We start from the raw sequence: 22,886 nt of genomic DNA, 5'->3' as shown, positions 1-22,886 counted from the left end.
GAGCTCTGCAGGACAGTCCCGGGGATTCCAGGGGTCCTCCTGCGCCGGGGATCCGCAGGTGGTCAGTGATGCTCGCAATCACCCTGCCCCTTCAGTGACCAGAGCTTCCCTTCCACCACCATCAATGCAGCCCTCACCCACACCCCTCCACCCCGCCCCCCGACATAACAGGGACAGTCCTCACCCACCACCCCACCAGCCTCCCTATCCAACACATCATTCTCCGCAACTTCCGCCACCTCCAACGGGATCCCACCTCCAGGCACCTCTTCCCCTCACCCCCTCTCTCCACTTTCCGAAGGGACCGCTCTCCTTGTCCGCCCGTCCTTCCCTGCAGATGACCCTCCGGGCACTTATCCCTGCCACGGCTCCAAGTGCTACACCTGTCCCTACACCTCCTCCCTCACCACCATTCAGGGTCCCAGACAGTCCTTCCAGCTGAGGCAGCGCTTCCCCCGTGAGTCTGAGGGTGTCACTGGTTGCAGCCGGTGCTCCCGGTGCGGCCGCCTGTACATCAGTGAGACCCGACGCAGATTGGGTGACCGCTTCGTCAAGCACCTTCACTGCGTCCGCCGCAACAGCCAGGACCTCCCACGTCTGTCCACAGCCTCCCCTACTACACGTTGAGGCCAGGTGCAGGTTGGAGGAACAACACCTCATATTCTGCCCTGGGAGTCTCCGACCTGATGGCCTCAACATCGATTTCTCTGACTTCCAGTAACCCTGCCCCTTCCTTTCCCCCCCCCCCCCCCCCCCCCCCCCCCCCCCCCCACTGCTTTGTCTTCCCTGATTCCTTTGGCTCCCTTCCCCCACCTTGATGACCTGCCCATCTCCTCCTCCTGCCTCATTCCTTCATTCCATGGTCCACTGTCCTCTCCCACCGGATTCCTTCCTCAGCCCTTGGCCTCTTCTACCCATCACCTCTCAGCTTATGACATCTTCTCCCCCTCCCCCACTACTTTCCCCCCTCACCTGAACTCACCTGTCCCCTGCCAGCCTGTGCTCCTCCCCCTTCCCCCACCTTCTTATTCTGGCTTCTGCCCTCTTCCTTTCCAGTCCTGATGAAGGGTCTAGGTCTGAAACGTCAGCTGTTTATTTCCCCCCATGGACGCTGCCCGACCCACTGAGTTCCTCCAGCACTTTGTGTGTTGCTCCATGTTCCAGCATCCGCAGAACTTCCTGTATAACTGAGCCACTCTACTTTTGGCGGCTGTGACTGGTGGGGGCCACAGCCATTGGTGTTGGAGCCACAACTGTACACAATCTATGAGCAGCTGGGACTGAGTGAACTGTGGCCAAATGTGCTCCTGGTGCAAAGATAAGTGAGTGGGCAAGTTATGGTGAGGGTGCCCAAGTCTGTACCAGGACATTAATGGGGAAGGTCTGTGGGTAAAACAATGGGACAGGGACATGTGGCGAGATAGGAGCTTATTCACCCTGCAAGAAAGAACAGATGTTGACAGTCCCAGCGAGCTCCTGCTCACCCAGCCTGGAATATCTAACGGTGAAGTCCCATCCATACTACCTGCCACGGGAGTTCACTGCAGCTATCCCGATGGCAGTCTACATCCCACCCCAGATGGACATGAAGCCTGCACTCAATGAGCTATACTCCGTGGTCAACAACCTTGAGACAGGATACCCTGAGGCCCTCTTCATCATTGCTGATAATGTCAGCCAGGCCAACTTCAAGAGTACGTTCCCAGAATACTACCAGCACGTCCCCTGTCCCACCAGGGGCCCAAACACCCTTGACCATTGCTATACAACCATCAAAGGTGCCTTCCGAACCACCCCTTGCCCCCACTTTGGTAAATCACCAGGCTGTGCTCTTTCTCCCTGCATGCAAACAAAAACTGAAATGGAAGTATCGGGCACGGAGAGTCGTGCAGTGCTGGTCTGAAGAAACAGATGAGCTTCTACGTGACTGCTTTTTTTCTTTCTTTCTTTTACAACATTTTTATTAAATCCATGAAAAAAATACAGAGTACATGCATCAAAAAAGAAAGTAAAAATACAGCTAAATACATTGTATTAGGTCGTACTTAGGATTACAATAGTAGTTAGTTAATAAGGAAAGAAAAAATTGAAATATTTTATTACCAAAAAAATCTCCCCCCACTACCAAAACCCGAAGCTGTTAGATAGAAGAAACAGCAAGGAAAAACCTTAAAAAAAGTAACAGTGTCAGCCAATATCTGCATTTTAGTCCCCAAATCAGAGATTTGAAAATAATTCAAAAAGGTCCCCACAGGGTTTGAAAGTCTAGGTTAGATTCAAAAACTGAACACTGAATCTTCCCTAGATTCAAGTATGACATAACATCCCGTAACCATTGCACATGCGTAGGCGGAGTAGCTTCCTTCCATTTAAGCAATACAGCTCTCCTGGCTATAAGAGAAATAAAAGCCAGAATATGTAAATCAGAAGCCTTCAAAGTTATATCTTTTTCTCCAACGATCCCAAATAGTGCAGTCAAAGGATTAAGTTTAAAATTTATTTTAAAAAGTACAGAAAAAGTATGAAAGACCTCTGTCCAATATTTTTTAAGACTCTGACACGTCCAACATGTGAATTAAGGAAGCCACTCCGTTACTGCATTTATCACAGTAAGGAGATATATCAGAATAAAAACGGGTTAGTTTATCTTTAGACAAGTGAGCTCTGTGGACCACTTTAAATTGAAGGAGAGAGTGACGGGCACATAATGACGAAATATTAACCAACTTGAAAATTTCATTCCAAGTTTCCTCGGAAATTGACATCTGCAAATCTTGTTCCCAAGCGTTTTTAATTTTATCTAGTGGCACCTTACTCATTCCTAGTAATCTGTCATAAATATTAGATATTGAGCCATCCTGAAAGGGTTCCAACTTAAAAATTACATCTAATAAATTCTTATCGGGACACAAAGGAAAAGAATGTAATTGAGATCGAAGAAAATCTCTAATTTGTAAATATCTAAAAAAAATGAGTTTTTGGTAAATTATACTTGGTAGACAATTGTTCAAACGAAGAAAAATTTCCTCCAACAAACAGATCCTGAAAACAAGTAATACCTAATTTTTCTCACTCTTTAAAAACTACATCAGTCATAGAAGGTTTAAAAAAGTAATTAGAGAAAATGGGACTGGACAAAGAAAAACTCAATAAACCAAAATATTTTCTAAATTGTAAACAAATCCTCAAGGCATGTTTAACTACTAAATTATCTGTTAGTTTAATTAATGATAAAGGAAGTGAAGAACCAAGCAGAGAAATAATAGAACATTTTTTAACAGTTAATTTCCGAAGAGACCCATGCTGGACAAGCCTCTCGATTAATGTAATGTAACCAAAACGTAAGATTTCGTATATTGACTGCCCAATAATAAAATCTAAAATTAGGTAAGGCTAAACCTCCGTTCTTTTTAACCTTCTGAAGGTGAACTTTATTTAATCTTGGATGTTTATTATTCCATATTTAAGAAGATATGATTGACTCAGAGTCAAAGAAAGATTTAGGAATAAAAACAGGTAAAGCCTGAAATAGATATATAAATTTAGGTAAAATATTCATTTTAATAACATTAATTCGGCCAATCAATGATATAGAAAGGGGAGACCAACTTGATAAAACCCTTTTCACATAGTGTAATAAGGTAAAAAAAATTTCTTTAAATAAATGCTTATAATTTTTAGTAATTGACACTCCCAAATAGGTAAAATGATTTCTTACAATTTTAAAAGGAATATTAATATCAAATGGTACCAAATTATTCAGAGGAAAAAATTCACTCTTGACTGCTTTGAGACAGTGGACTGGTCCATGTCCAAAGACTTAGCTGCCAGCCTTGATGAGTATGTCACCACCATCACAGACTTTATCAGCAGGTGTGTAGAGGACTGTGTACCAAAGAGGACAATCCGGGTGTTCCAGACTGGAAACCATGGATGAACTGGGAGACCCACTCCCTACTGAAGTCCAGGACTGCGGTGTTCAAATCAGGTGACCCTGACCTTTACAAGAAATCGAGATACCACGTCCGTAAAGCTATCAGAGCTGCGAAGAGACAATATCAGTCCAAAATCGAGTCCCAGACCAGCTGTCAGTTGTGGCAGGGCTTACACGCTATAACGGGCTACAAAACAAAGTCAGGCAGCATCGTTGACAACAGCACATCCCCTCCCGATAAGCTTAACACATTCTATGCACGTTCTGAACAGAAGGGGATTGGAATGTCACCACCCACCCCAACAGCCTCCGATGCACCTGAACCCGTGGTCAACATCGAGGACGTAAGATTCGTCTTCCAGAGAGTGAACCCATGGAAAGCATCTGGCCCAGATGGTGTCCCCGACCAAGTGCTCCGATCTTGTGCCGATCAGCTGGTGGGGGTATTTGCAGACACTCTAACCTCTCCCTGCTTCAATCTGAGGTTCCCACTACTTTAAGAAGACCATGATCATCCTGGTACCTAAGAAAAACAAGGTAACATGCCTCAATGACTACCGACCAGTGGCTCTGACATCCAGCATCATGAAGTGCTTCGAGAGGCTGGTCATGGCTCACATCAACTCCAGCCTCCCAGACAACCTCGACGCACTGCAATTCACCTATCATTGAAACAGGTCTATGGCGGATGCCATCTCCCTGGCCCTACACTCATCTCTGGAGCATCTGGACAGTAAAGACACCTATGTTAGACTATTGTTTATTGACTACAGCTCCACCTCCAATACTATAATTCCAAGCAAACTCATCACCAAACTCTGAGACCTGGGACTCAACACCTCCCTCTGTAACTGGATCCTTGACTTCCTGACCAACAGACCGCAATCAGTGAGGATAGGCAGCAATACCTCCAGCACGATTATTCTCAACACTGGTGCCCCACAAGGCTGGTCCTCAGCCCTCTACTCTACTCCCTATACACCCATGACTGAGTGGCCAGATTCTACAAGTTTGCAGATGATACCACCATAGTGGGCCGTATCTCAAATAACGATGAGTCAGAGTACAGGAAGGAGACAGAGAGCTTAGTTTCATGATGTCATGACAACAACCTTTCCCTCAATGTCAGCAAAACAAAAGAGCTGGTCATTGACTTCAGGAAAGGGGGCGGTGTACATGCACCTGTCTGCGTCAATTGTGTTGAGGTCGAGAGGGTCGAGAGCTTCAAGTTCCTGGGAGTGAACATCACCAGTAGCCTGTCCTGTTCCAACCACGTAGACACCACGGCCAAGAAAGCTCACCAGCACCTCTACTTCCTCAGGAAGCTAAAGAAATATGGCATGTCCCCCTTGACACCCACCAACTTTTGTCAATGCACCATAGAAAGCATCCTATCTGGATACATCACGGCTTGGGACGGCAACTGCTCTCCCCGGGACAAGAAGAAACTGCAGAGAGCTGTGGACACAGCTCAGCCCATCATGGAGACCAGCCTCCCCTCCATAGACTCTGTCTACACTTCTTGCTGCCTCAGTAAAACAGCCAACATAATCTCTCCCATCAGGCAGAAGATATAAAAACTTGAAAGCACGTACCACCAGGCTCAAGGACAGCTTCTATCCTGCTGTTATAAGACTATTGAATGGTTCCCTTATACAATGAGATGGACTCTGACCTCACAATCTACCTCGTTATGACCTTGCACCTTATTGTCTGCCTGCACTGCACTTCCCTGTAGCTGTGACACTTTGCTCTGTGTTGTTTTTACTCTGTACTACCTCAATGCACTGTGTAATGAATTGATCTGTATGAACGGTATGCAAGACAAGTTTTTCACTGTAGAAGTGACAAATAAACCAATTCCATTCCATTCCAAGATTTTGAGTGAAGCAAAAACTGCAAATGCTGGAAATTTGAAATAAAATCAGAAAATGCTGGTGAAACTCAACAGGTCAGGCGGCATCTATGGAGGGAGAAACATTTAATGCTTCAGGTCACTGACATTTTATCCAAACAGTTCAAGATGCCACAACCAGCAACGTGATGTCAGAAGTTGGGGAAGAGATTCACAATGTCTCCTCTCTTCAGCTGCCCAAACATCGGTCTCTCCAGCAGTGTAGTGTGCCTGCAGTCCTGCACCACAGCATCAGGCTAGGTCATCCGGAGGGTCCATGGGCTGGATCACAACCCCAGGTGGGAATGAGCGTGACAGGAGAAACACTGGAGATTTTCACTTTGAGAAGGAATAACCAGGTCCTGCTCCGGGTGCAGGCAGGGCCTGGGGTTCCGCAGGGATCAGTGACCAGACCCCTGCTGTTCACAACGTACCAATGAGCTGGATGAGGGATCTAAACGTAATACCTCCACGGTTGTGGAGGAGACGAAGCTGGAGGAGTGCGAGCTGTGAGGAGGATACAGAGGCTCCAGTGTGACTGAGACACGTCGGGTGAGTGGGCAAGTATGGGGCAGGTACAGTTCAGTGTGGATAAATGTGAGGGTACCCACTTTGGTCTAAGAACAGGAAGGTTATTACCTGAATGGTGACGGACTGGGAAAGGGGAGGGGGCTGTGAGCTCTGGGTGTCCTCGTCCACCAGTCACTGAGGGCAAGTGTTGAGGTGCAGTGAACAGTTGGAAAGGCCGTCAGTGTGAGGGGGTGGAGTACAGGAGCAGGGACGTCCTACTGCAGCAGGACAGGGCCTCAGTGGGACCACAGCCGGAGTGTGTGTGCAGCTTTGGCCTCCTTATCCGGGGAAGGGTGTTGTTGCTGTGGGGGGAAGAGTAGCGGAGGTGTCCTGGGACGGCAGGAGCAATGTGTGAGGAGGGAGTGGGTCAATTGGACCCAAACTCACTGGAGCTTAGCAGAAGAGAAGGGGTCTATAAAGTTCTAATAGGTTCAGACAGGAGGATGTTTCCAGTGGCAGGGGAGTCCTGAACCAGCACCGTAGGATGTGGGTACAACATGTGACCGTGTTGGAGACGGTACAGAGCAGACTCACCAGGGTGCTGCTTGGGACAGAGGGTTTCGGTTACGAGGAGAGAAGGGATGGGCTGGGTTTGTTTTCCTGGAGTAGAGCTGAGGGGGGACCTGATAGCGCGATGCAACATTATATGAGACATAGGTAGGGTAGATAGAAACTTTTCCCCGTGGCAGAGGAATCTAAGACCAAGGTTTACGGTGAGGAGTAAGAGGTTCAGGGATGATCAGAGGAATTCCTTTTACCCAGAGGTTGCAGCCTGGAACAGGTGGAAGCCAGCACTCTCACTACAGTCAGGAACATTTAGATGAGCAGATGAATTGCCAAGGCACAGTCGGCTGGTAAATGGGATTAGTATCAGTAGGGAGATGGTGGGCCGAAGGGCCTGTTTCTGTACCGTGTGACTCTGCAACTAAGGTCAGGAGAGATTTCTTCACCCCGTGGCTGGTGAACCCGTGGAACTCTCTCCCACAGAGGGTGGAGGGGGACAACTCTTTGAATGTGTTCAAGAAGGAGGTGGAGAGATTCCTTAAGGCCAAAAGGATGAAGGGGTGTTGGGGGAGGTGGGGATGTTGGGGGAGGTGGTGAAGGTGGGGACGGAGGGGGAGGTGGTGGTGGTGGGGGAGGTGGGGACGGTTGGGACAGTGGGGACGGTGGTGGTGGTGGGGACGGTGGTGGAGGTGAGGGAGGTGGGGACGGTGGGGGAGGTGGGGATGGTGGAGGAGGTGGGGACGGTGGGGACATGGGGGAGGTGGGGAAGGTGGGGACAGGGGGGAGGTGGGGAAGGTGGGGACAGGGGGGAGGTGGGGATGGTCGGGGTGGTGGAGATGTTGGGGGAGGTGGGGAGGTGGAGGACATGGGGACGGTGGGGTCAGTGAGGAGTTGGGGGAAGTAGGGATGGTGGGGACAGTGGGGAGGTGGGGACGGGTGCTGAAGTGGGTGACGTTAGTGACGGTCGGGGTGTAACGAGCTGCTCTGGCTCCAATCTTCGATGTGACTGTTGCCAGGGTGAGTGTCCTGCTTTGCTAGTTGTGGATTGCTCACCTTCTGAGTGAGAATATCTTCAAACCAATCAAAGCCTGAGACGACACTTCCAGTGAATACACTTTAATGAACATCATTCCCACAGCAGCACAAAGCACCGACCCTGACCCATCGGTTCTCTCTGGTTCCAATGGCCCGGCTGGTGGAGATCTCCCCAGGATCTGCTCTGGTCAGTCGTCAAGGCTTGTCACAATGACCCAGCAGAGGAGCTCAGTCGGAGCCCCCACTGTGTCCACTACCCATGTGGAGTGAGGCGTTGGGATGGTTTGTGTCGGTGAGCCGAGGGCTGAGGGATGAAATGGGACAACTGACAGAGTTGGGGGTCCACCTGTCCTTCCCAGATAGTGCCATCCACACCTCTCTGAGCCCACCCACCCACCGTCCACCATCTCAACCCCAACCTCATTTCACAGGCTCCCTCGCCATCTCATCCATCCACCTCCTGCATTCCTGTACCTCCCCCCATCTGACTCCCAGTACCCAGTGACCTCACCCTGTGTCTGACGCCCTGCTCCCAGTGCTGGAACCCTGTTGCACACACAGTGGCCAGTGCTTCTGCCTGCTGTCCACCCACTGTGCTCTGTTGACCTCCAGCTGATGCCCATGAATCAGGGTCCAGTTGCTGCATTGTGGTGTCTTCGAGGGCAGTCCATTCACTCTCAGCAAAGCTTGTGGCAGAGAAAGGAGCAACCACTCAGATCATCCCCCATTTCAACCGTCATCCACCAACACCGCTCTCCACATGAACGTCTTGGGTTTTCACACAGGTAAGGCAGATGTGTCAGTGAGACCAGCAACACCTACAGGTTCAGTGGCAACATTATAAAAGGATCGTCAGCAAGAGTGGGAGCAGCCATCTTGAGAGGGGCAGTGAGGTCAAAATGCTACTGTTGAGGTCAAAGTGCGGGATTTTGTGAGCATCAGGCTTTAGTGAGGAGGGTGAATAGTGACAAGGTAACGTGTTTTTCTTCTCTCTCTTAATAGAAGGGACTGGGGTAAAGGATACAGAAGCTCGGGCAGTGGGATTGTCAGGATGTGGGAGATCAGTGTCCCTGGTGATTACACCCGCAGGAAGTGTCCGACTGTAGATCCTGTCAGACTGTATGGAGCAGTTGGAGCTGCAGTTGGAATAGCGATGGAATATCCGGGATGCAGAAAATGTGGTAGACGGTACGTTTAGTGAGTGGGTCACCCCACAGGTACAGACAGAGAGATGGGTGATCACCAGGAGGGGCAGTGAGGGCAGGCAGGTAGTGCAGGAGTTCACTGTGGTCGTTCCCCTCTCAGACAGGTGTACCGTGTTGGATACCTCTGGGGGGAATGGCCTCTCAGGGAAACAGGAGCAACAGCCCAGTTGGTGGCACCACAGAGGGCTGTGCTGCACAGGTGGGGATAGTGTTGGGGGCAGATGGGCAAACGAGACTCCAGGATGGTGTGTTGCCTCCCTGGCGCTGGGGTCAGGAAGTCTCGGAGTGGCTGCCAGACATTCTGAAGAGGGAGGGTGAACAGCCAGTGGGTGTGGTACATACTGGGACTAACGACACGGGTAGGAGATGGGGTGAGGTCCTGAAACAAGAGCATGGGGAGCTTGGAGTTGTTTAAAGAGCAGGACCTCAAAGACTAATCTCTTGATTGGTTCCGGTGCCACAGCGAGTGAGTGCAGGAACAGGAGAGGTCAGATGAATGTGTGGCTGAAGGGATGGTGCACGAGGATGGGCTTTAGGTTCCTGGATCATTCGGACTGTTTCTGGGGAAGGTGGGACCTGTACAAGTGGGACCGGGTGCACCTTAACCACAGTGGGACCAACATTGTTGCGGGAGGTTTGCTGCTGCTGTTGGGGAAGGTCTACACTGAGTTAGCAGGGGAATGGGTCTGAGAGTAGATGTTCAGACGGGGAGGTACAGTCACCTAGAGGAGAAACAGCAAGTCCAGTGGGGAGAGCAGGAGGGTAAAATGCACGGGGGGAGCACAAAGCTCAATTACATTTGTTTTAATGCAAGGGGTCTAACTGGTGAGGTCGGTGTGTGGTATGGTAGCATAGCGGTTAGTGTAACACTATTACAGCGCCAACGATCGGGTTCAATTCCCGCATTCTCCCCGTGACTGCGTGGGTTTCCTCCGGGTGCTCCGGTTTCCTCCCACATTCCAAAAGGCGTATGGGTTAGTAGGTTAACATGGGTGTAATTGGGCGGCGCGGGCTCGCTGGGCCAGAACGGCCTGTTACCGTGCTGTATAAATAAAGTTTTTCTAAAAACTCAAAGCTTTAACTAACACATGGGACTACAATATTGTTGCCGTCACTGAGACATGGTTGAAGGACGGGCAGGACTGACAACTCAGCGTCCCAGCGTACAGAACTTTCAGGAGAGACAGAAGGGGGATGTGAAGGAGGAGGTGGTATCGCACTGTTAGTCCAGGAACACATCACTGCAGTACTGAGGGAGGATATCCCAGAAGGCTGCTCAAACTTGGCCATATTGGTGGAGATTAGGAACTTTGCTGGGGGTGTATTACAGACCACTTAACAGTCAACAGGAGAAAGAGGAACAGATATGTGGCAAATAACAGAGAGATGTGATAAAACAGGGCGATAGTACCAGAGGATTTCAATTTCCCAAATACTAAGTGGGATTGCCTTAGTGTGAAAGGCTCAGAGGGGTGGGATTTTTCAGATGTGTCCAGGAGAGCTTTTTGACACAGTATGTGGACAGACCATCAAGGGAAGATTACTGGACCTTGGGGAGTGCAGTCAGTTAGGTGGAGGGAGTGTCAGCAGGGGAGCATTTTGGAGATAACTGTAACTGTGTATTTCAAAAGATAGGAATGGACCAGGAAATAAAGGTCTTAAATTAGGGGAAGACCAATTTCATTAAAATAAGACAGGACCTGGCAGAGGTAGACTGGGAGCATCTACTTGCAGGTAAATCTACACCTGCACCGTGGGCAGAGGTGGATGTCGGTGAGGGTGTGTGTGTGTGTGTGTGTGTGTGTGTGTGTGTGTGTGTGTGTGTGTGTGTGTGTGTGTGGGTGGGTGGATGTAGGTGCGGGTGGGGGTGCAGGTGGGGGTGTGGGTGTGGGGGGCGTGTGTGGGGGTGTGGGTGGGGTTGTGGGTGGATGTGGGTGTGAAAGGCACAATCAGTAAGTTCACAGGTGACACAAAGACTGGCGAAGCTGTTGGCAGTGAGGGGGGTGGTTTTAGGCTCCAGGGTGATGTCAATGTGTTGGTGAAATGGGCTGAGAAACGGCAGATGGAGTTTAATCCTGATAGCTGTGAGGTGATGCATTTTGGGTGCGCTAATGAGGCTGGGACATACACCATGGGTGGTGGGGCCCTGGGGTGTACTGAGGAACAGAGGGACCTTGGTGTACAAGTCCAACAATCCTTGAAGGTGGCAGCACAGGTAGATAATGTGGTTAAGGCAGCATTTGGGAGACTGGCCTCATTAGTTGGGGCATTGAATACAAAAGCAGGGAGGTTATGTTCCAACTTTATAAAATATTGGTCAGACCTCAGCTGGAGTCCTGCCGGCAGTTCTGGTCACCACACTATAGGAAGGACATGATTGTTTACCCTGGAGCAGAGGGGGTTCAAGGGGACATGACAAGGTGTATAACATGATGAGGGCAAACTGCAGGAAACTATTCCCCATGCCAGCGGTTGATAAAACTAGAGGACACAGATCTGGGGTAAGGGGTAAGGGGGAAGAGATTTAGGGGGATCTGAGGTGGACCTTTTTCACCCAGAGAGCGTTGAGTACCTGCAACACACTGCTGGAGAGAGTGGTGGAGGCAGAGTCACTGACAGCATTTAAGACGGGTCTAAAGTGAGCATTGAAATCGCCCAGGCATAGGGGGCTGTGGGCCAAGTGCTGGAAGATGGAATTAATACGGACATGGTGGACCGAATGGCCTGTTACCCTGCTGAATGGCACTATGTGCCTTTGGCAGTGCATTGGCTCTCCTCTGGGTTCCTCTGCTGGGCAGTGTGAACAAGCTGTGGGGGTCGTGGGGGTCAACGGTCTAACCAGGTCATTCCCGGTCAGAGATTGGCTGAGCTCGGCCGGGACCCAAGCCTCACATGGAGAGCAGGCTGAAGAGCCGCCTTGCTGGGGGTTACTCGTGGATGCCAGGGATCCTCTGTACGAGATGTCCTGACGTCATCGCTCCGAGCTGTGTCGCTGGGTTCTGGGACCATCTGGCACCAGGCCTGGGGCCCTGATGTTCTGTGGAGTCTGTCCGGGTCAGCAGGGTCCTCGGGAGCAGCCTGTGACACAACCCACGCTCCAGTGATCTCGGCAGAGCAGGGAAGTCCGGCCCCTCCGTCATCACTTGGTGTTGTGTCCTCTCCAGTGTCCCTGCCGGAGCCTGACCTCGTGTCTCACCTTCAGCACCTTCACAACATCTCTGCTGCTTCTGAAGCCTGAGAGGGGTGGTCCCCGCAAGCTGGAGCCAGGCACCTGCCTGTCCCAGGACAGCTCTGTCCCTGCACACCGCTCATCAAGTCTGTGGGAGAACGTGTGAACAAGCAGTGAACTCAGGGAGCTGGGAGAAAGGGAGGTTCAGTAAATGGTCATTCACCCCTCCCCCTCCCTGACCCCCTGTCACCCCCTCATCACCCCTCCCCTCCCCATCACCCCTCCCCCTCCCTGTTACCCCCCTCGTCACCCCTCCCCTCCCCATCAGCCCTCTCCCCTCCCCATAACCCCTCCCCTTCCCATCACCCCTCCCCTCAACCCCTCCCCATTACCCTTCACCTACTCCCCCAGTCCTCACCTACCCCCCATCCCTACCTCATCACCCCCTCCCCACCAACCTCCCGATTACCCCTCACACCCTCACTCACCACACCTCCCGACTCCCCACTCCCTCCTCCCTGTCACCTCCTCACAGAGAGCTACAGCATGACAGCAGGCAGTTCGGCCCATCGAGTCCAGGTAGACCATCAACCACCCATTGACACCAACCCACATTCCCATCTACTGCCCCCAGATTCTACCCCTCACCCACACACTGGGGGCAACTTACAGCAGCCAGTTAACCCACCGACCCGCACGTCTTTGGTCTGTGGGAGGAAACCGGAGCCCCGGGGGGAGACCCACGTGGCCAAACCCCACACAGGCAGGAGAGAGGGTCAGCTCCCTCTGGGGCTGTGAGTCAACACCCTGCTGCCCCTCCCTGCCCATCACCTCCTCACTCTGTCCTCCACAATAGTCACTCCCTGCCCCTCAACTCCTCACCGCGGCCTCATCTCCTCAGCCCTCACCCCTCCCCTCAACACCTCATCACTCTTCACCCCTCCATCCCTCCCTCCTCCTCACCATCCAGTTCTCCACAACTCTCTTTATTCCGGCTTCTCCCCTCTTCCTTTCCAGTCCTGACGAAGGGTCTCGATCCCTCCGTGGATGCTGCCTGCCCCGCAGCAGTTGCTCCAGATTCCAGCTGCTGCGGAATCTCTTGTGTCTCCAAAGACTTTGTAATGCCGTGATTAAAAATCTCACCTCGTCTCTCTCTGAAATGCCAGCCTCTTATTTTTAAGCAGTGACCCCTGTTCTAGATTCTCCACCTACCCTGTCTAGACCCCTCAGTAGCTCATCCTCCCGTTACTGGTCTTTTCCTTTGGACACCCCCACCCTCTAACCAGTCCACTCCCACATCCTAAGCTGCCATTTCTGTCAATTCCTCGGTCCACTTTTGCTGAGTTCTAAAACGCTGCCAGTCCCCAGGTCTACTGCCGTGCAACCTCTTCTTTGGATTTAATATTTATATTTATCCTCAACCACGGAGGCCCCACTTTCCCCACAGGATTTTCATGTTTCAGCTCTTTTCTGGTGTCTCTTTGTTTGAAGGTAACCCTTTGAACTCGATGTTGCCATTTGCTTCCTTTGGCTGGTGGAGTCAGTGGCCGCCTGGACCTGATCAGGTCACTCACCTTCCCATGTGACCCAGGGCCGTGTAGCCGGAGTTTGGATCAGCTAAGGTCGGGACTGTAGTGATCCGAGCCAGTGTAGCTTCAGCAACGGCAGCTGCAGGATCAGTGTAACACAGACCTTCAGTGGACATGGCCATCAAACTCAATGTGACAGAGTCGGATCTCCAGATAATGGGACTTGTGAACAAGCTTGTTCAAAAATGTGTTGGGATGGCAGGAAGGCGAATCAGAGGGGTTGAGGGACGTTGAGAGTTTATTCTAGAGCTTGGGGCCTTGCCAGCAGAAGGCATCTCTGCAGAGGAGAGAGGGAATGCTCAGTGCAGGAGCAGTGAGAGGGTCATCATCAGGGGCCAGTCCTGTGCTAACCTGGGCCAGTCCTGTGCTAACCTGGGCCAGCACAGCCTGCTCTGAGGCTGCTCCCACCTGAAATTCAATAGAGGCTCAGTCAGGGTCAGAGTCAGGGTCAGGGTCAGGGTCAGACTGACGGCAGCTGAGCAGTCACATGACCTGGCAAAGTAGAACACCACAAAGCACAGTCGGAGCACCCAGCACAGAACAGGAAGACGAGCAGAGCTGAAAATGACACCAATGGGAATGGCAACAAATCTCTTCTGGCCTCGGTTTGGGGCAACCGGTTCTCCTTGGCCGCAGACAATGCTGAGTGGCCGTTGAGCAGCAGACTCACCGTTGAGGGTGGGGAGTGGCCGTCCTTCACCAACACCAGAACTGCCCCCGAGGTGATGTTACTCTCTTCCAGCGTCTCATTTTCTCCGAGTTCTCGGCCTTTATAAGTGAAGCTCATCTTCCAGGAGGTGACTCCCTGTCTGACCAGGTGGAGACGGATGTGTTTTATTGTGTCATTTGGCCTCACCCTGACCGTGACCAACTGTTGACTATCCGGGAGCTGGACCCCGAGCTCCGTTCTGACCCAGTGAGAGAGCAGTCTCTGCACCATGTTCATTCCAGCTCAGTGACCGCCCGTCAGTCAGCAGCCCTGCTGAGGACGTCTCGGACTGTGAACAACAAGCACCCTCCCTCCCCTATCATCTTACACTTTATGAGCCAGACCTCGCTAGGAACTGGTTCTGCAACATTCCCCAACACTCTGCCTTCCACACCCTCTGATTAAACAAAGCTGTGACTGGTAGCAGTGTTACCGTGCACCACCCAGCACTGAGCAGTGGTGACCCAGTGCCAAGCACATTCCATTGACTGCTGCTAAAGGTGAAACCCCCGCAACAACCTGATATAGCACCACGGTAACCTGGGATAGCACCATGACAACCCCACGGCAACCTTGGGTTGCCTTGACAACCTCCTTAATGATTCTCGCAAAGTAATGCCAGGACCCTTCGTACGTCAGTGCAGGAGTTCGCCGCACAGCCCTTCAGACCTGCTCCCCCTTCAGCGAGACCGCGGCTGATTTTCTACCTCAGACCATTTTCCTCGATTCCCCTAATGCCCAGAAACCTGTCGATCTCGGAGTCTTCACATCCTCTGGGTAGAGAATCCCAAAGGTTCACCGTCCTCTGAGTGAACAAATCTCAGTCCTAATGGCCTACCTGGTACTCTCAAATTGTGTCCCTAGTTCCAGAATCCTCAACAAGGGGAAACATCCTGACATCAAGCCTGTGACAATTTAACAATTGTTTAACTATTCAATTTATTTAAATTCCTCACTTTAACAACTTAGCAAGTTTCAATGAAATCTCTTCTCATTATTCTAAACACAAGAGAACACAGGCCCCTTCTATTCAATACAGCAAACCCACCATCCCTGGAACCAGTCTAATGAACCAGTCTGGACCCAACACACCCGACCACTGCTGAACCAGCACTAGAAGCACTGACCACTCCATCCCTCGCCCGCACGTTGGTAAATGCAACCACCTGACTGTGCTCCTTTTGCCAGCGTACAGACACAGACTGAAGAGCGCGGCACGGGGAAGGGGACGATGAAGAGCTGGACGACAAGGCATTGGAGTGGATTCCGGATTGCTTCGAGCCAGCGGACTGGACCATGTTCAAGGATTCATCAGCAGACCTGAATGAATATGCCACAGTCGTCATCAACTTCATAAGGACGTGCGTGGACGAGTGTGTACCCACAGAAACATTCCGGGTCTTCCCCAACCAGAAGCCCTGGACGAACCTGGAGATTTGGAATCTGCTGAGGGCTGGATCTGTGGCGTTTGGGGTTGGTGGTCCAGAGTTAGACAAGAAGTCCAGGTACAATCTCCAGAGGCCATTGCGAGTGCAAAGAGGCAACTTGAGACTGAACTGGAGCCACAGATGGACACTCGACAGCTGTGGCAGGCTTGCACAATACAAGCCCTACAGGGTGAGATCAGGCAGTGTAAGTGGCAGCCACCTATCACTCCCAGATGAGCTCAGTGCCTCTGTGCTCGCTTTGACAGGGGGAACTATGACACACCCACACGGGACCCACACCTCCGGGTCACCCTGGAATCTCAGTCTCTGAGACCAATGACTGGGCATCCTTCAACAGGGTGAATCCACAAAAGGCGTTGGGTCCAGACAGCGTTCCTGGCCGAGCACTAAATTTCTGTGCGGACCAACTGCTGGAATATTTACAGACAGATCCAACCTCTCGCTTCCGTGGTCTGAGGTTCCCACCTGCTTCAGAAAGGCATCTACTGTACCGGTGCCCGAAAACAGCGGGGTGACCTGCCTCAATGACCACCATCCAGTGGCACTTACATCAACCGTACTGAAGTGCTTGGAGAGAATGTTTATGGCACGAATCAACTCCTGCCTCAGGGGTGACCTGGATCTGCTCCAATTTGCCTCCCGCCACAACAGGTGCGATTTCTCTGGCTCTTCACTCTGCTCTGGACCATCTGGACAACAGGAGCTCACACGTAGGGCTGCTGTTCATGCTGTTCCATCCAAACTCATCATCAGGCTTCAACACCTGGGCCTCTGCACCTCCCTCTGCAACTGGATCCTCAACTTCCTCATCGACAGACCTCAGTCAGTGAGGGTCAGTAACAACATCTCCTCCTCACTGACCATCAACACAGGGGCACCTCAAGTCTGCGTGCTTACCCCCTGCTCTACTCCCTGTACACATATCACTGTGTGGCTAAGCACGGTTCCAACACCATGTACAAATTCACCGCCAACACCACTGTTGTTGGACGAATCAACAGGTGGCGATGAGTCAGTGTACAGGAGCGAGATAGGACACCTGGGTGAGTGGAGCCGTAACAACAACCTCTCGCTCAACGTCAGTGAAACTGAAGAGCTGATTGTTGACTCCAGGAAGGGGAAGGAGGGTGAACTTGCGCCGGTCTACACTGGGGATCGGCTGTGGAGAGAGTCAGCAGCTTTAAATTCCTGGGTGTTAACATATCAGACGACCTGTCCTGGGCCCAGCACATCGATGCAATCACAAGGAAGGCGCGCCAGTGTCTTTACTTTCTTAGGAGGTTAAGGAGGTTTGGCTTGTCACTGAGCACTCCAACACACTTCTACAGATGTCCTGTTGAAAGTATCCTGACTGGTTGCATTGTGACCCGGTACGGCAATTCGAATGTGCAGGAACGAGAGGCGTGATTTTTCAAAAGAGGTCCATCTCTGTCCTTGGTGTTCACTTTCAGTGAGTGGAAGCCCTACAGAGGCACACTTGCATATTATTGATAATAATTGGCTAATTAGCTAATTGGCAGCAGCCAATAAAAGGAAGCGAGGGTTAAGCGGAGCGGCCATTTCAGAGCAGTTCGCTGTTAGGGTGGGGGACTGAGGCTTCGGCGAGAAGAGGCTGAGTAAGTGACCCAGGTGAGGGGAGTGTGAGCAGGTTTTAGTGAGAAGGCACAGGTAAGAACTGGTAAGGTCTTTATTTTGTTGTCTGTAAATCCTTAGTCCTTGATTCAGTGCAGGCAGGAGGGCAGTCAGGGCAGTGGAATACTCCTCCTGTAGATGTGGGAAGTCGGTCTCCCTGGTGACTACGCCTGCAGGAAGTGCACCCAGCTGCAGCTCCTGACTGACCAGGTCAAGGAACTGGCACTGGAGCTGGATGTACTCGGGACCATCTGGGAAGCTGAAAACCTCATAGATGAGACTTTCACCGAGGTGGTCACACCCAGGGTACAGGCTGCAGAGAGATGGGTGACCACCAGGATAAGTAAGGGGAGTAAGCAGTCAGTGCAGGGTCCCCTGTGGCCATACCTCTCAGCAGCAAGTCTACCCCTCTGGATACTGCTGGGGGAAATGACCTATCAGGGCACAGCAGCAGCAGCCAGGTCAGTGGCACTGTGGCCGGCTCTGCGGCTCAGCAGGGAAGGGTAAAGTCAGGCAGAGCAGTAGCGATAGGAGACTCGATAATTAGGGGGGCAGACAGGAGATTCTGTGGCTGTGAAAGAGACACCAGGATGGTCCCAGGTGCTAGGGTCAGGGATGTTTCTGAGCAGCTACAGAATATTCTCAAGGGGGATGGTGAGCAGCCAGAGGTCGTGGTGCACATTGGCACCAATGACATAGGTAGGAAGGGGGGAGAGGTCCTGTGCAGGAGTTAGGAAAGAGGCTGAAGAGCAGGACCTCCAAGGTAGTAATCTCTGGATTACTGCCGGTACCACAGGCTAGTCAGGGCAGGAATAGGAAGCTAGAACAGATGACTGAGTGGCTGAGGAACTGGTGCAGGGGGCAGGGTTTCAGTTTCTTGGATCATTGGAACCTCTTCTGGGGCAGGAGTGACCTGTACAGAGGGACGGGTTGCACCTCAACTGGAGGGGAACTAAAATCCTGGCCAGGAAGTTCACTGGTGCTACTCAGGGATGTTTAAACTAGTTTGGTAGGGGGATAGGAACCAGAGCACTGGGTCAGAAAGTGAAGGGATTGAGAGGGAGGTCGATGTCAGGGCCAGTAAACACAGGCAGGAGCAAAGTAAAAGACACAATGGGACAGGCAGTTTGAAGTGTGTGTATTTGAATGCTGGGAGCGTTATGGGTCAGGGAGATGAACTTCGAGCTTGGATCAGTACACGGAACTATGATGTTGGTTGAGAGAGGGACAGGAATGGGTGCTTCATGTTCCAGGGTTTTGATGTTTTAGAAAGGATAGAGAGGGGGGTAAAGGGGGGCAGGGGTAGTTGCACTCAGAGGGGACACAATGCAGGGCTCGTCCACTGAGTCTATGTGGGTAGAACTCAAAAATAAGGAAGGTGCAATCACTCTGATGGGATTATACCACAAACCCCCCAATAGCCACTGAGACACTGAGGAACAGATATGCAGGCAGATTAGGGAAAGGTGTGAACTCATGGGGTTGTTGTCGTGGGTGACTTCAACTTCCTAAATATAAACTGGGATCTCCTTAGTGCAAGAGGTTTAGACGGGGCACAATTTGTTAGGTGTATCCAGGAGGGTTTCTTAAATCAATATGTCGATAGTCCAACGAGAGGAGGGGCCAGACTGGACCTGGTGTTGGGTAACGAGCCTGGCCAGGTGACTGACCTTTCGTTGGGAGAACAGTCAGGGAACTGTGATCACAACTCAAGTTTTAAGATAGTTATAGATGAGGATAAGTATGGACCTTGTGGGAGAGTATTAAATGGGAGCAGGGCAAATTCGGCAGGATTTAGGGAGCATTAATTGGGAACAGCTGTTTCTGGGCAAGTCCACAACTGACATGTGGAGGGTGTATAAAGACCGACTGCACAGAGCACAGGACAGGGATGTTCCAGTGAGAAGGACGGACAAGGATGGGAGGGGAAGGGAACCTTGGATGCGAGAGAGGTGGTGGGTTTAGTCATGGAGAAAAAGGAAAAGTATGTAAAGCTGAGGAAACTGGGATCAAATGGAGCCCTTGAGGATTATAAAGAAGCCAGAAAGGAACTCAAGAAGGGAATTAGAAAAGCCAGGAGGGGCCATGAAAAGTCCTTGTAGGATTAAAGAGAATCCCAAGGCATTCTATACATACGTCAAGAGCAAGAGGACAACTAGGGAGAGGGTAGGACCACTCAAGGATAAAGGAGGGAACATGAGCTTGGAAGCGGAGGATGTGGGTGAGGTCCTTAATGAGCACCTCACATCGGTATTTACCAAGGGGAAGGATGTGGAGGACGGGGAGATCAGTGTGGAGCTAATGTGCTGGGCATTTCGAGATCAAGGAGGAGGTGGTGTTGGGTCTCTTAAAGAGCATTAAGGTGGATGCCCCCACAGGGCCTGACGGGATATACCCCAGGTTATTGAGAGAGGCAAGAGATGAGATTGCTGGGGCCTTGACCAAGATCTTCGTGTCCTCTCCAGCCACAGGTGAGGTCCCGGAGGACTGATGAGTAGCTAAAGTTGTTCCATTTCTCAAGTAGGGAAATAGGGATAATCCTGGAAACTATAGACCGGTGAGTCTCACGTCAGTGGTAGTGAAGTGTTGCACCATGGCAGATCAAATGTAAAGAGACAGTACACTATTAACGGCAGGACCTTAACCATGTTGATGTGCAGAGGGATCTTGGGATCCAAGTCCACAGTACCCTGAAAGTGACTACACAGTTTGATAGAGCAGTAATGAAGGCGTATGGCATGGTTGCCTTTATTAGTCGAGGCACTGAGTTCAAGAGTCAGGAAGTTATGCTGCAGCTGTATAAAACTTTAGTTAGGCTGCATCTGGAGTATTGCATTCAGTTCTGGTCGCCCCATTACAGGAAGGATGTGGAGACTGTGGAGAGCGTGCAGAAGAGGTTCACCAGGACGCTGCCTGGATTAGAGGGCATGTGCTATGAGGAGAGGCTGGGCAAACTTGGGTTGTTCTCTCTGGAGCAGCAGTGGCTGAGGGGAGACCTGATGGATGTTTATAAGATTATGAGAGGCGTAGATAGAGTAGACAGCCGGTATCTTTTCCCAGGGTTGAATTGTCTAATACCAGAGGGGGAAAGTTCAAAGGAGATGTGCAGGGCCGGTTTTTTACACAGAGAGTGGTGGGTGCCTGGAATGCACTGCCTTGGGTGGGGGTGGAGGCAGATAAGATAGGGGCATTCAAGAAGCTGTTAGATGGGCCCATGGACGTGAGGGAGATAGTAGGATATGGACATTGTGTAGGCAGAAGGGATTAGTTTAGCTGGGCATTTTATTGCTAATGTAATTGGTTCAGCACAACTTTGTGGGCCGAAGGGCCTGTTCCTGTGCTGTACTGTTCAATGTTCTATGTTCTAATGTAAGGAGCTGCACAGAGTAGTGGACTCAGCCCAATACATCACAGGCACATCCCTCCCCACCATTGGGCGTATCTACAGGAGATGCTGCTTCAAGAAGGCAACATCCACCATCAAAGATCCCCACCATCTGGGCCGTGCCATCTTCGCGCAGCTACCATTGGGCAGGAGGTACAGAAGCCTGAAGTCCCACACCACCAGGTTCAGGAACAGCGACTTCCCTTCAACCATTCGGTTCTTGAACCAACCGGCACAACCCTGATCACTGCCTCAGTACAGCAACACTGTGACTGCTTTGCATTAAAATAGACTTTGTTTTTATTTGTTTGAACGTTGTATATAATTAATGTTTAATTTATGTTTTTCTTGTGAATGCTGCTTATCTGATGCTCTGTGCCTGTGATGCTGCTGCAAGTAAGTTTTTCATTGCACCTGTGCACACATGGACTTGTGCATCCAACAATAAAGTTGACTTTACCTTGGAAAGGATGTACTTGCCATAGTCAAAGAGAACAGAGCTGTCCACAATACTCCCGGTGTGGGCTCACCAATTGCAACAAGACTTCCTTACTCCTCATTATAAAGGCAACCTCTCTGTTACCCCTCAATGGCCTGTTGGTCTTCAGTGGTCTGTGTAGTACCCACCCACTCACTCCCTCCATCTAGGTCCTCCTGAGGTCTTTTTACATCCCCCTCCCTACCCACCAGAGTTTAGTGTCCAACAAACTTTTTGGAGCGAGGGGGCTGTGAGAGGAACGGCCAAGGATTTCCGGAGAGATTCTAAGTTTTTTTTTGTATTTACTACTTGGGAATGGAGGGGCGAGACTGCGCAGGTGAGTGACGTCAGCCAGTTGAGCGCGAAGGGTTTAAAAAGAAGACCGCCATATCCAGAGGGCAGCGTCGGAGCGGGCAGCGGAGTGAGAGGGAGCAGAGTGATTGGGCTTTGGCTCAATGGGCTCAGGCGGTAACAGGGCGAGGCGAGGTAGGTTTACCTGTGCTAATTGCGGAAAGGAAGTAGTATGAGTGTGGTTTTCTGTGCTCAGTGTCAGATGTGGGAGGTCCTGGAGTCTCCCAGCCTTCCGGACGGCCACATCTGCACCCGGTGTGTTGAACTGCAGCTCCTGAGGGACCGCATTAGGGAACTGGAGATGCAGCTCGATGACCTTCGTCTGGTCAGAGAGAGTGAGGAGGTGATAGGCAGGTGGTCACACCGGGGCCACAGGAGGCAGGCAAGTGGGTCACAGTCAGGAGGGGGAAGGGGAAGAGTCAGGTACCAGACCCCTGTGGCTGTACCCCTTGACAATAAGTACTCCTGCTTGAGTACTGTTGGGGGAGACAGCCTACCTGGGGGAAGCAACAGTGGCAGTTTCTCTGGCACAGAGTCCAGCCCTGTGGCTCAGAAGGGTCGGGAAGGAGAGAGGGCACTAGTGATAGGGGACACTATAGTTAGGGGTGCAGACAGGCGATTCTGTGGACGCAGGAAGAAAACTTGGATGGTAGTTTGCCTCCCAGGTGCCAGGGTCCAGGATGTTTCAGATCGCGTCCAAGATATCCTGCAGAGAGAGGGAGAACAGCCAGAGGTCGTGGTACATATTGGTACCAAGGACATAGGTAGGGAAAGGAATGAGGTCCTGAAAAAAAGACAATAGGGAGTTAGGAAGGAAGTTGAGAAGCAGGACCTCAAAGGTAGTAATTTCAGGATTACTGCCTGTGCCGAGTGACAGTGAGTATAGGAATAGAATGAGGTGGAGGGTTAACGCGTGGCTGAGGGATTGGAGTAAGGGGCAGGGATTCAGATTTCTGGATCATTGGGGCCTCTTTTGGGGCAGG

At 51.3% G+C, this 22,886-nt stretch overlaps 1 protein-coding gene across 1 annotated transcript; it reads right to left on the bottom strand.

Annotated features, from left to right (window-relative positions):
• Positions 1 to 8,002: 8,002 nt before the first annotated feature.
• On the bottom strand, positions 8,003 to 14,900 carry LOC127582640 (ubiquitin domain-containing protein TINCR-like). Its single transcript, XM_052038121.1, has 2 exons — positions 14,571 to 14,900; positions 8,003 to 8,755 (listed from the first exon to the last, which is right to left on the bottom strand). The coding sequence occupies exons 1-2, from the start codon at positions 14,844 to 14,846 to the stop codon at positions 8,615 to 8,617; spliced, it is 417 nt and encodes a 138-aa protein (XP_051894081.1). The 5' UTR covers positions 14,847 to 14,900; the 3' UTR covers positions 8,003 to 8,614.
• Positions 14,901 to 22,886: the final 7,986 nt, after the last annotated feature.

The sequence above is a fragment of the Pristis pectinata genome, chromosome 24, assembly GCF_009764475.1.
Source record: "Pristis pectinata isolate sPriPec2 chromosome 24, sPriPec2.1.pri, whole genome shotgun sequence".
NCBI classification, from domain to species: Eukaryota; Metazoa; Chordata; class Chondrichthyes; order Rhinopristiformes; family Pristidae; genus Pristis; species Pristis pectinata.
This window is presented reverse-complemented; position numbering and strand designations above follow the sequence as displayed.